We start from the raw sequence: 14533 nt of genomic DNA, 5'->3' as shown, positions 1-14533 counted from the left end.
GTGGCCAACCTTGCATGCAGTGCGGTGGCCAACCTTGCATGCAGTGCGGTGGCCAACCTTGCATGCAGTGCGGTGGCCAACCTTGCATGCAGTGCGGTGGCCAACCTTGCATGCAGTGCGGTGGCCAACCTTGCATGCAGTGCGGTGGCCAACCTTGCATGCAGTGCGGTGGCCAACCTTGCATGCAGTGCGGTGGCCAACCTTGCATGCAGTGCGGTGGCCAACCTTGCATGCAGTGCGGTGGCCAACCTTGCATGCAGTGCGGTGGCCAACCTTGCATGCAGTGCGGTGGCCAACCTTGCATGCAGTGCGGTGGCCAACCTTGCATGCAGTACTGACAGATGTGGATGCAGTCTTCATCCTGGATCTGCTCTTGATGTATATGTTGTGGCTTTTTGGAGCTTGTTGGCAATTGTGTTGCCATGAACTGGGAATAGGACTTGACCTTGTTGACCAAATTAACATCCTGTGTCACGGGATGATCAACTGTGGCCCTGGACAATGTGCCTGTCTGCAGTTGTTTGGCGGTCCTCCATTTGCCTCCAACTAACGTGTTAGTAAATGGTCCCTTTAAAAGCATGGTCTGTGGATGGTGTTGTGGTTCTTCTTGCTGCTTAACATCAGATAGATGAGCACATATTGAGAGGGCATTAGCTGGAGGGGGTGGGGGGTTCCCAGCACACCTTTGGGGTAACCCCCAGATACACTGCCCCAGAATTCGTAAGTTATGGCCCACAATTTTTAGTCTGCTTTACACGTAAGTAATATAGATTAACAGCAAAATTAAGAACATAAGAAATAGGAATAGGAGTAGACTATTCGGCCCCTCGAGCCTGCCCTCCCATTCAATAAGATCATGGCTGATCATCTTGCGTTTCGAGTTCCACATTCCCATCTAACCCCAATGACCTTTGATTCCCTTGCCTAACAAGAATCTATCCACCTCTGCCTTTAAAAATATTTAATGACCCTGCCTCCACCGCCTTCTGAGGCAGAGAATTCCAAAGTCGCACAACCCTCTGAGAGAAAAAAATTCTCCTCATCTCTGTCCTGAAAGGGCGGCCCCTAATTTTAAAACAGTGCCCCCTAATTCTGGGCTCACCCACAAGAGGAAACATCTTTTTGACGTCCACCTTGTCAAGACCGTTCAGGATCTTGTATACTTCAATCAAATCACCCCACTCTTCTTAACTCCGGTGGAAACAAGCACAGTCTGTCCAACCTATCCTCATAAGACAACCCACTCATTCCAGGTATCAATCTAGTAAATCTCCTTTGAACCGCCTCCAATGCATTTACATCCTTCCTTAAATAAGGAGACCAAAACTGCACACAATATTCGAGGTGCGGTCTCACCAATGCCCTGTATAACTGAAGCATAACATCCTTTTATGTTCAATCCCTCTCTTAATAAAGGATAGCATTCCATTGGCCTTCTTAATTACTTGCTGTACCTGCATACTAACTTTGTGACTCATATTAGAACACTTAGATCCCTCTGCACCTCAGAATTATGCAGTCGTTCTCCATTTAAGTAGTACTCTGCTTTTTTGTTCTTCCTGCCAAAGTGAACAACTTCCCATTTTCCCATATTAAACTCAATTTGCTAGATCTTTGTCCACTCACCCAGCCTATCTATATCCATTTGCAACCTCCTCATGTCCTCCTCACAACATACTTTCCTACCTATCTTTGTCATCTGCAAATTTAGCTACCATGTCTTCACTCCCATCATCTAAGTAATTGATGTAAATCATAAAAAGTTGAGGCTCCAATACAGACCCTTGTGGGACTCCACTTGTCACACCCTACCAATCAGAAAAAGACCCATTTATGCATACTCTCTGCATCCTGCCAGCCAGCCAATCTTCTGTCCATGCTAATATGTTACCCACTACACCATGAGCTTTTATTTTCCATAATAATCTTTATTGTGGCACCTTATCAAATGCCTTCTGGAAATCCAAGTACAGTACGTTTACAGGCTCCCCTTTATCTACTGCGCATGTTACTCCTTCAAAAAACTCCAATAAATTGGTTAACTGTGATTTTCCTTTCACAAAACCATGCTGACTCTTCCCAAATGCCTTGAGCTCTAAGTGCCCAGCTATAACCTCCTTTATGATCAATTCTAATAACTTCTCCATGACAGACGTCAAGCTAACTGGCCTATAGTTTTCTGCCTCCCTCCCTTCTTGAATAGAGGGTTATATTAGCTACCTTCCAACCTGATGGAACCTTTCCAGAATCTAGCGAATTTTGGAAAATTAACACCAGCACATCGACTACCTCATTAGCCACCTCTTTTAAGATCCTTTGATGTAGTCCATCGGGACCAGGAGACTTGCCGGCCCGCAGCTCCATCAATTTGCTCAGTACCGTTTTGCCCAGTGATTTCAATTTCACCAAGTTCCTTTCTCCTATTCACCTCCTGATTCACAGCTATTACTGGAATGTATTTTGTATTCTCTATGGTGAACACAGAAGCAAAATATTTGTTCATTTTTTCCACCATTTCCTTATTATCTACTATTAACTCCCCACTGTCACTCTCAAGAGGACCAACACATTTTACTTACTCCTTTCCTTTTTAAATACCTGTAGAAAACCTTGCTATCCATTTTTACATTTCTAGCTAGCTTCCTCTTACTCTAATTTATTTGTCCTGATTAACCTTTTAGTCGTTCTCTGCCGTTCTTTATATTCTGTCCAATCATCAGTCCTGCCACTCATCTTGCAGAGTTATATGCTTTTTCCTTAAGTTTGATGCTTTTCTTAACATCCCTAGTTAACCATAGATGGTGGGTCCTCCCCTTAGAATTTTTCTTTTTAGTAGGAATGTACTTATTCTGAGTATTCTGAAATATCCGCTTAAATGTCTGCCACTGCTTCTCTATTGATCTATTCTCTAGCCTAGTTTCCCAGTTCACTTCAGCTAGCTCAGCTTTCATCCCCACATGGTTGCCCTTATTTAAGTTTAAGATACTAGTCTTAGACCCGCACTCTTCTCCCTTTCAAACTGGATGTAAAATTGAAAGAAGCTTCAGTAGTTTTATTCTGTATCAGTGAGAATTGTCTTTTGTCCTGCTCCATTCTTTTTAAAGTATAGTGACTTATAATTTCCTTCCTTGCTTCTTAATTGCATCTTTGTGCCATTTCAACTGGCATTTTGCACACTTGTTATGAAAAGGTCCCAAGGGCATAAAAATAGGCTCAGTAGTGCTGTTGTTTGGGAGCTATGCTGATCATGGATCAATATGGTGTCTGACGCATGTATGCACACTTCTGCCATGAATCACGCTAGGCCAACGTTTTCCAAACTATTTCCCAATACGACTCCCATTTTAACACTTGAAGATTAATGCGACCCCAGATGCCAACAAAAGCAACTTAATTCTAACCTTTTAATTCAGTGGGAGCTTTTAGGCGTGTTTCTTATTTTCGAGTGGCCTTATTTCTGGCCGCTTCCGATTCTTGCCCTTCTGAAGATGTTGATTCTTGCTGTCATACACTTCCACAGGTACAGCCATTCCTTTTGCAATTATTGAAAGCAATGGACGTTGGGAACTCTATTTTAAACTCCCAACTGACGGGCAGTAGAGGGTTGGGATGGAGGGGTAAAACGAGGTTTGGGCAATGCCCCATTTAAAATTTTTAAAATAAAGCAATCACTTCCCAAAAGACAGGCAGCAGCCTAATTACCATACCAAAGTTGTAGCCCGATGATATCATTAATGCAGTGATTTAAATTTAAAAGTGAGTAATCTGCAGAAATAGTTTTTTTTTAATTCTTTCATGGGATGTGCATGTCGCTGGCTGGGCCAGCATTTGTTGCCTATCCCTAATTGCCCTTAAGGTGGTGGCAAGCCACCTCTTGAACTGCTGCAGTCCATGCGGTGTATGCACACCCACAGTGCTGTTGGAAAGGGACCCAATGACAGTGAAGGCATGGCAATTATAATTCCAAGTCAAGATGGTGTGTGACTTGGAGGGGAGCTTGCAGGTAGTGGTGTTCCCATGCATCTGCTGCCATTGTCCTTCTAGGTGGTAGAGTTCATGGGTCTGGAAGGTGCCAGCTCTCCAAGGCAAGTGGGTCTTTCAGCATTCCTTGTGGGTGCAGAGGAGCAGGAGTGCTCTTCTCGGCCCATAATGAAAGCCTTCATCCTTTTTCCAGCCCTAATTTCTAGCCTCCCAATTTTGGCTTGGAGCTGATGCTCCCTTGTCAGTGCTGGGGACTACCACTATGGGTCCCTGGCTGGAACCTTCTACCTCTAGTGTTCTCTTCTTCCCACTGATGATGACTCCATTCACTGCTTGGGGTTATGACCCTCAAGTTTGGGAACCGCTGTGCTAGATGTCGTATTGATGAAGGAGTTAGTGCATGCACAGTTAACCTCCCCTGGAAGTATGTAGAGCAGGCAGATCACATCATAATGATGACATTAATCAATGCACCATGCTGATTTGATGCCAGCATTGCCACTTTGGAGCTCAATACTCCAGCTGACACCCTCTCTTAACATATGCTTATCCATCTGAGGTTATGCAACAGGAAGGACCACAACTCCATCCACCGACCATGCTTTTAAAGGGACCATTTAATAATTGGTTAGTTGGAGGCAAATGGAGGACCAGCACCAACAGAATGCACAAGGGTGATAGTTGCTTTTTGTATGCAATATAGCATTATTTCATTTATTAAATTTGGTTTAGAATATTTTACATGTGGTGATTTCATTTTTGCATTGTGGCCAGATCAATGATTTGATGGATAGTGACAGAAGGTAAGAAGTATGGACTGTTGATGACTGGGAAAACTGGATTAGTCATTAATGTATCTCACTCAAACAGGTTAGTGCAGGTTGATTTCTCCTGGCTGTTGGTACAATTCTACAAATATTTGCTTTCGATAGTTGTTTCAAGTTGCAAATTACTTTTTCCTGACTTCAGTGCTTCTCCACAAACCAATTTCTGCTAGACATAGGTGCATTAGTAGGCCTTCCCCATGAAATAAATGACCGGGAGAGTCAGAGACCACAGCAGAGCAAGCTGCTAGAAGTGGGAGGAGGAGAAGCAAGATAAAGGGACCTGGCAACCTAGACAGCCTCTTTCTGCCCAGGCTGTACATGGAGAATTACTTTGAGTGAGATACAGGAACCACTCTTCCAATTTCCCCAGCCATCAACAATCCATATTTCTTACCTTCTTTGCCGTTGCCCCTCACATTATTGCCCTCGTCACAATGGAAAAATGAAATCTACAATATAAATATTCCAAACCAATTTATAAATGTAATCAAGCTATATTGCATTGTACATTGTTAGTGCCTGTCCTCCATTTGCCTTTGCATGTTTTCTTGCTCCTACACAGCACACCCCAGTGGCTGTAGCGTGGATGGTAGAATGCCGTTGACTTTAAGTGGAGGAGACTGCAGATGGCTTTGGAGGATGACCTTGAGCGCCCTGGGCCTAGAAGGCCTGGCTTCAGACTGCACCATCTCGACATGAGCTGCAGCAGTCTGACCTGACTGGCAACAGCAAGGGCATTCGGAGTGGCAGGGATGGGTGCATGAATACTGTGATCCTCAGAGGTCAGCAGATTCATACTCCATGGATCTATTATCACTAAGGAGCAATGCCTCACCAATCCTAGTAATCTGCTGAGAATACATTGCTTAACTGCTGTGATACCCTGCAAACTCTTTGCACGCTGTAATCCAGAGCCAAGATGGCAGAAGTCTGAGCTTGCATGGAAGCCTGGAGTTTGGGCTTTCAATGCAACATTCAGACATTGAGTGGCTGTTGCTTATGCTGCAATTGAAGCTAAGATATGTTGGCTTTCAGACACTATGTAAGTGTGCTAATAGAGGTGACCACCACTTTCATGCTGAAAAGGGTGGGCTGCACAAAGTAATGTGCCAGTTGGTGCTGGGCTTCTCTATTCTCCTTGACTTTGAGCACAGGCTTCCCAATGCAACAAAGATTTCAAGGTGCATACACTTCAGCTTTTTTCTGTAGCCTGCTCCATCGAAGTCCTCATCCAAGTCCTTTGGATCTGACCTTTCTGTGTGATGTCTCCCTCTGAGTTGGCACCTACACTGTCCTTGCCTTTTGCTCTGGCTGTAGGTCACTTGCATCATGCATCTCACCACTTGTAGATCCTGCCTCCAAGCTATCCTCAAATTATGCACAGGGTCAGTATCTGAGCTAGTGGCTGAGTGTGAAATTGCATATAGTCGTCTTAACTATCGTTTTGCTGTTCCTTCATTGTTCAGCTAAAGTACATTTCTTACATATCTGTAAAGAGAAAGGCACAAGGCTAGGATTGTGGTGAGAGGAGGGAGGAAAAGTAAGAAGTGCATTCTTATACCACAGGCACTTTAAGTCAGAAGCAATTGTGGGATGCGGAGAAAGTGTGATGAGAAGGATTAGGTAAGAGGATATGATTATCTTCAGTGGTTTCAGTCCCGCTGCTGGCCATGGGCTAAGCAATTGTCATTTCTAATAATGACCAGGACTGTCTCTTTCAGGTAGTCCCTGCATCAGCTGGTTGTACACCACCTTGTCCTGCAAGAGAGGGAAGTGTGGACATATGCCACTGAATGTTTTCAATTTATTTGGTTTATCTGACTGACATGGTTGAATAGCTGGCAGTGTCTGCATGCTGTGAGATATGGATATGAGGCTTGCATTAATACCAAAAGTGAGGGTACAGGGAAGCATATGTCAGTTATGAGTCATGATTGAAAGAGATTGTTGGTAGGTGTGTGAAGGGTGTGGTGAATTGAGGTATTTTAATCAAGAGTGCGGGTTAATTATGTATATCTCCCTGCACCTATTTTTGGGTCCTATCCAACTTAGCCCCTTAAGTGTTTCACTTTATATCCCTAACGTTATCCTTTCCTAGTTTTCATTACCTAATCTAAAATTGTCTATTATTTAGACGGTGAGCCCTTTTTTAAAAAGTGTGCAATTTAATTGTTTCTGTTTGTCTAAATGTCTGTTGACCATTCAAATAACTGAAGTTTAGAAAATGTAAATTAGACAATATTCAATTTTAAATATAAAATTCAGTTTTCAAATACTAATTCACTGTTTCCCAAATACTAATTCACTGTTTCCCACATACAGTTATTTCTATCCATGTGTAACCATTTCAAACTTTAGTTCTGATAGAATTGATAGTTTTTATTTTATAGCTGCTGTAATATTTTAAATTTTACTTACATTATCTGCATAATTATGATCATCATTGGCATTGTTTATTTCGGCATTGGCACCATTCATTTCTTCTATCTGAATTTCGGGTTGTGGAAAATAATGTTTTACGAGGTGGATTTTTATTTAACAAGTGTGGATTTTAAATGTACAGATTAACCTTGATATACAATTGTTTTAATCTCTTAAAATTATATCCTTTTGGATGTAATTTACTGATTAATTTCTATATTGTAATTGTTGAAATTGTTTTTATTGTTGCCCTTGTATACCCTTGTTTTTTTCCAGAGAGGTTGTCTCAACCAAAGGATAATGTTTCCAGATTACATTCTCCCTCAAATGAATTTCGTGAAACTAAGAAACCATCTCCTGCAGAGGATAATAATCATTCAGCAAGGCACCCAATGCCAAAGCTAGGGACTAATTCTTACAAACTGCAAGACTCTGTAACCTATGGTGATCAACTTCACACTGCACCAGGACACACAAATTGGAATGGCTTTAGTGGCAACTCCACAACTCCTAAGAGCATTTTGAAACGTAGCCCAAGTTCAAGCTCCAATGATTCTGAAATTCTACACATCAGTGTTCAGGACTCAAGGAGCAAGATATCTGCCTCTCCTCAAACCATTCCAGAAGGACCAACAGAGATTAATACAGCTGTTGGGAATGAAGAATTGCTTGCACCCAATAGTATTGAAAGGTCAAAGCAAGTGAGATTCTCTACAAATGTGGATGAAAAGAAGATATTACAGTCACTAGAGCCTTATAGTGCAAACAAAACTTCCAAAATTGGTGAAGATTCTCTTCTAGACACTGATTATTTGGAGGAAACAGATGAAGAAAATGGAGGCAGAACAGACAGTGCAGAAGAAAATGGAGGCAGAACGGACAGCGCAGAAGAAAATGGAGGCAGAACGGACAGCGCAGAAGAAAATGGAGGCAGAACGGACAGCGCAGAAGAAAATGGAGGCAGAACGGACAGCGCAGAAGAAAATGGAGGCAGAACGGACAGCGCAGAAGAAAATGGAGGCAGAACGGACAGCGCAGAAGAAAATGGAGGCAGAATGGACAGTGCAGAAGAAAATGGAGGCAGAATGGACAGCGCAGAAGAAAATGAAAATCCACATAAGGCCAATGGGTTTTCTGATTTGCATAATTTACCTTCTTTACAAACAGAGCCATTGTACCTGAACCAAGATGATGATGATGTTATGTCCAACTCAGACTTTCAGTCCAACTCAGACTTTCAGTCCAAGCCTGCAACAAATTATACAAATAGTCACTTAGCAAGTTATGGTTCTGGTAAGCCAACTAACCAAGTCCACGAAATGGGCACAGGTGAGATACTAACGGAAAATGAAGCCAACAGAAGACTGAATCCTGCATCAAATCTGTCCTTTCACAATGTTGGTAAGATTGCTATTAAGGAAAGAAAATATTGCCAATCAGAATCATGTCAATCATTCTGTTATCTACTGGTGGTATGATTGCATATTGATTTTTATCTGTTCGAACTTCAACTTTCTTCTTTTAATTACACCACATCTAATATTCTAGGAAATTGTATTGCAATCAATTTTGGGGGTAAAATGTAACCCAAGATAAAAGAAGGTAGTTGCAACTTATTTCTTTGAAGAGGGTTTGAACACCATAATATTTTCTAAACAAACTCTTCTGTTAAGATGTCCTGCATAAACATTTTGTCATTGACTACTTCACTTGTTACTGTGAACAATAACATTTGTTTTGTTTGCTAATTGATCACCAGTTATTTTGGCTACATTTCAGAATATAGACTACCTGAAGCTTGAAAGAAATAAATGTCAAAATAATAGATATAAGAGGGGAGTTAATGATTAATAAACTACATTTAAAAACATCTAAACAGGATTAGGATATGAATTGGAGAGTTTAATGTTTTTGGAACAGTGTGATAGACCAGACAAACATAAATCATAGGACTTAGATCCCCAAAGATTGCAGTTCTTTTCTGGAAGCATAAGTGCTGACTTTGGAGAGCAGTACTGAAGGTACATTCTGCATGCTCCTTAAATCTGAGATGAAACCTTTGTCTTGCGAGAGTCCAGCTGAATGGCAGACTTTGCATATAGAATTCATCTCGTCCATATTTTGCATCCAGTTAAATCAGAGACTTAGACTATCACTGGCTACAGAACGAAATTGAATGAAGAGGTAATTTACTGGAACAGGGGAAATTTTGAATTCCCTGGGTTAAATGAAAGATTGGAGTTATATGGGCATGTGGGTCACCTTAAAATGCTTTTGTTTTATGTACTATGCTTAGTTTTATTTGCCCTTTCATGTTTATTTTAAAATTAATTTCTTCAATTTAGATTCCTCCATTTGCCAGAAGCAGCAACTTTCAGCAATAACCCTGACCTGATTCCTTTGAAAGACTCTGGATTGCTGAAACTTGCTGCCTGAAATCTGATGCAGACTACAGGACTGCCACCATTATGTTGTGACAATTAATTGATTCCTGGTGAGACAAACAATTCATCTCAGATTAACACTGGGGATCAGTTATACTCTTTCTGCTTTTTCTCATTCAGCTCGGTATCTATCTGTTAAAGTTCAGATGGAAATACTTCAAACAAGCTACTTTTATATGGTTTTGGAAGTTTCATATTTGGCAACATTATTCATCTTTATATTGATGATATGAAATTTTGATTTAAAGCTATTGTCTCTCTTTGTCAGAATATGCATCAGGAAATAATATAAAATGCTTAATCATATTGCTTGCTTATCACCATGTGACAAAGGGCAAATAAACCTTTGGTTTTTCTCCTCTCCAAACGAAAAAGGGTTGTTGGACAGGTTTTTTTCTTTTTGGTCAAGATGGCACTTCTCTAAAGTGTAAATTCTTCTCCCCAACAATTTTAATTTTGTCCAGTGTCCGTTACAGTGCAAGTGCCTCCTTATATTAAAGTTGGCAAATGGCGAACTGTAGGTAGCTAGTCTTAACTGGCTTCTTTTAACAGTGCTAAACAAATGCACCTGTCTTGTGGTAGATTATTCCTGGGCCATCAAAAGAATCCTGGCATTTAATTGTATACAATAGTTTGAAGTTCTCTTACAACCTGTGAAGAGAATCCAAATAAAGCAATTATTTTATGTTAACCTGAGGGGATACTTAAGCACATGAAAGCTTTTACTTTCTTGATGATATTTCAAGCATAAACTTGATTTTTAAATATCATAAAATTAAGTTATATACTTCAACAATAACCTCAAATTTACCTTTTTCTTAAGTAGCTCCGAATCTGAATCAATAGCATTGAGAGACTTTTATTCCAGTTAGTTTTGGGTCATTTCCGATGTCCATTATTTAGCATGTGTTGTAGTTCATTAAAATGGAATAATAGATGTTCAATAACATAAAGCACAAATTTAAAAAGTTTCAGTTTTTCATTATGTTGCCTCATGATTTAATATAGTTGCAAGCTGGTTTATTTATTTAGAAGAACTGTTTAAGAAAACCCACCCATTGGATGGCTGCAGACAATATAAACAGATGGATGTTTAATTTATTTGAGCGTCCTTCTGCTTGTTGTTTTACCCATTTAAGATAAATGGGTCATTGCCTCTTAACGGATAGACAAATATCATGAACATATTGAGCATTCATCTGCTGATAGCAACTTTAATTTTTAGTCTCATGCTAGAAAATTGGATGTGTCACCATTTGAAATGCATTTATTTGGTTACCTACCTCGCATAGAAGAATAAATAATGTATTCCTATTTATTTCATTGTAGATAAGCAGATACTTCACACTGACTTTGAGTCTCCTCAGGTGTCTAATCAGCAGCCTACAAAAATATCCGAAGGTAAGCATGTTAATTTTGTGGTGCCTCTCTTCAAGACTGCACCAATCGAACAAAGACATGAAGCTCATTCTTCACAGTCCCCAATGCTTGATAAATATACAGTTGAGCACATGAAGGCAGCTGATGAATCCATATCAAAGGTGTTAGATTGGTTCACCAGAAGTGAAGAAATGCCACCTGTAAACACAAAGATAGAAGAAATGAAAACTCCACCTGAACCAATAGTAGAGAACAAGCCTAAAGCTGTGATAACAGTAAATGCAAAGCCAGATACTGAGTTTTCACATAATGAAGCTGATATGTTTACAAAAAAAGAACAAATGCTACCATACATAAACCATGAAATCCAAGGACAAGGAGAACAAGAAATCCAATTGCAGGAAGTTCAAACTCCGATAAAAGAAAATAGTTTTGATAAATCTTTAATTCCAGAACCGATATTTTTTGAGGAAAAAAATAAAACTGGAACAAAACGTGATTTTGAGATTACTTATCCACTTTCTCAGAACATATTCCGACCTTCTAATGATGAACAGCAGCATATCAAACTGGAGCAAGTTGAAGAGTCAGAATCAGGGCTATCAGTTTTAAAATCCTTCCCTGAGAAAGGGAGGGCTGGAGCAAATGAAAATGCAAATGGAGAGTCAAAAAACTCTCAAGCAATCTCAGAAGATACTGACTTTTTCCTCATTGCTGCTAATAAAAATAGTGCACAAGAGACTAAATCAGGACCAGAAAGTGCTAGTTTGAATGTAGAAGAATCTAAAACCTTAACAACTGGTGCCAAAAGTACAACAGAGCGAGGACTTCCCACTATTCAAAAACATTCACAAAAACTCACAACTTCATCCCAAGAAAATGCTTTTGCAAATACAGTGTTTGGAAAGTCAACCAAGGAGGAAAGTATAATTGATATGAAATCATCTAATTACAGGTTGGCAAAAAAAGGAACTAAGTCAGTTACTATTGAAAGTTTGTATTCTTTGTCTCTCGACAATGAAGTTGTACAAGACTTGGACCACACTAAAACTGAAAAAGAGCAATGTAATGATAAAAAAACCCAACTAAAGATAAGTGGAAAATATCATGTAACTACTACATGTGAGAAACCTTTCTCAGAAAAAGAAAGGCAAGGATCAAAAAATGTACATACACCCGTGAATGATACAAAGAAACAATTCACCAAGCAAAATGAACAAGAAACCAATGCCTTACGAGGAAAAAGTAATGTTAATGTCCTAGATTTGGAACAAACATTGAATAATAAGGAATATAAAACTGAGGTGAATCTCCACTTGGAGAAGAATAACACAAATGCAATTCCTGTAAAAGAAAAGCCTTTCACAATAGTTTCAATCAAGAAAAGAATATGTAACGTATCAGATGATCCTTATCTCAATCATACAGAATTCAGAAACCTAAGAAACTTTTGGGATAAGGGAACTAAAAGACATGATGACGATGCTCAATCGGTACTTGCAAGCACACCAGATGACAAACGTCTAATTATCATGAAAATGGCAACAAGTACTGAACCTTCAAACTCTGATACACCTGATGAAGGCTCCAAAAATGAAAGTATGAAAACCCATGGATATAGTGGACCAAGTGTCCAAGAAAGAATGCAACTGATACTTCAACAAAGAAAAACTCAAACTGAGAAGAAAAGATTGAACACCAAATATTTCCCCAAGGTTCTCCCTACAGAACCTGAAGAGATCAAAGTAAAATTGAAGAAAGCAACCAATGCTTCAAATGAAAATGAACTTTTCCCTATGTCCAGTGATTTCCAGAAAGGCTCTGCTGAAGTAGAAGAAGCAGCTCAAGACAAAACAATTTGTCAACCAAAATTGAAGGAGCTAAACACTTTGAATATTGGATTGCAGAAAAGACTTAAGGAAAAAGGTGAAAACAAAACTTCACCTGTTGAGAAACAGGATAACTATGAAAAAGGTTTGCAGCCAGACCACCAGACCTTCATGCTCAGTGACAATGAACCAGTTGACAGAAAAATGGCCAATACACAACTTTCATTTGAAGATATAAACCTAAGGCATTCACCAAATAAGCCAAATGCTTCTAACAACATCAGAAATAATGAAGAGGAAAATATTCCAGAAAAGAGATTTCACAGCCAAATTCCAAGTGTTCTAAAACCAACTAGTATATCTTTTCAGGATGAAAACTCATCAATTGGGCAAAGTGCTTCCAATGAAGTCAGCAGTAATGAAGAAAATCTTGCTTTGTTTGCAGGACGTTCCTCAGTTAGAGAAGAAAATGACATTCCCCAGAAGAAACTGAACAAATCTGAGTCATTGGACAACAAGATCCAGGGTAGTCTGAAGCCAGATGAAATATCCTTTGAAGAAGAGAAAATACCACCTGTTAAAACTGATAATGACTCCAAGTATGGTGAAGATCTCGGAATAGCTTTAGATAAGGACATGAGAGGATTTGACCAAGAAGACGAATTTCAATCTGAGTTGAATCTTCCATCTGGAATGACCAAGATGAGCAACTTCAAGGAATGTGATGTTAGTCCCACCAAAAAATCCACAGGAACGTTCAAGTCAGATATGCCTTATAATCTTGATCAAGATGCTTTACCTAAAAATGTATTGTCAGACTATTCAGGAGGAAATTACCACTTGCGTGCTGAAACCTGGAGAAGTTCACTCAGTGAGCATCAGCATTAATTTATTTTTACTGGCATAGTGGGCTATTCTGTTCCTTTTTTCCCCCTTGTGATTGGTTTACATTTTCTATCCACTTTTGATTTTGAATATAGCTGATTATACATTTCCACTAATCATCTCCTGATCTTATGTCGATCCTGGGTTTAACTATGGGTGCATTGTGTGGCAATGTCAGACTTCAAAGAACTCTTCAGTGCAACCCTATGCTAGCCTGATTCCAGAAAGGGAGTAATCGCAATTCCTTGATTTTCCATGGTGGTACAGAAGTTCAACTGTTTCCTTCTGTTAAGTGGGTGTGAAATTATTCGTCTACAAATCATAAGAATGATGCTGATTCTGAAAAATATTAACTTTTTTTCTAAAATTATTGTAGCCAGGATGTTGGTGCACAGGACTCACTTAGTACTATTGCATCTGGATGAGAAGGTTGCAGGGTCAAACCTACTCCAAGACTTGACCACCTGATCTAGGATGGTATTTCAGTGCAAATCTTGGGTGAGATTGCTCTCTCAGGTGTTGCCCTCACACAAGATAACTGAACACCCATCTATCCATTGTTTCAAGTAGACTTAAAATCCCATGGCACTATTATGAAAAGAACAGATCATTCTCTCTGGTTTGTAGCTAACATTGTTTCCTCAAACTATCATTTAATTTAAAAAAAGAACATTCATCTTATCATTATGAAACTTTCTTTTGGGATCTTGAAATGTGCAGATGTAAAACAACAGGGCACTCCAAAATATTTGAAGTACTTAGAGAT

The 14533-nt window shown here is 39.6% G+C and overlaps 1 protein-coding gene across 5 annotated transcripts in view; it reads left to right on the top strand.

The window, feature by feature from the left end:
- sytl2a (synaptotagmin-like 2a) overlaps positions 1-14533 on the top strand; it is a 160025-nt gene that overhangs the window by 83629 nt on the left and 61863 nt on the right. For 2 of the 5 annotated variants that reach the window (XM_078545715.1, XM_078545714.1), the window contains exon 7: positions 11003-11074. In XM_078545715.1, the coding sequence (XP_078401841.1) occupies positions 11003-11074 (72 nt within the window). The other 3 variants (XM_078545713.1, XM_078545712.1, XM_078545716.1) reach the window with 2 other exon arrangements.

Source organism: Cetorhinus maximus, chromosome 7, assembly GCF_964194155.1.
Source record: "Cetorhinus maximus chromosome 7, sCetMax3.hap1.1, whole genome shotgun sequence".
NCBI lineage: Eukaryota > Metazoa > Chordata > Chondrichthyes > Lamniformes > Cetorhinidae > Cetorhinus > Cetorhinus maximus.
The sequence above is the reverse complement of the archived record's forward strand: the minus strand, read 5'-3'. Positions and strand labels throughout refer to the sequence as shown.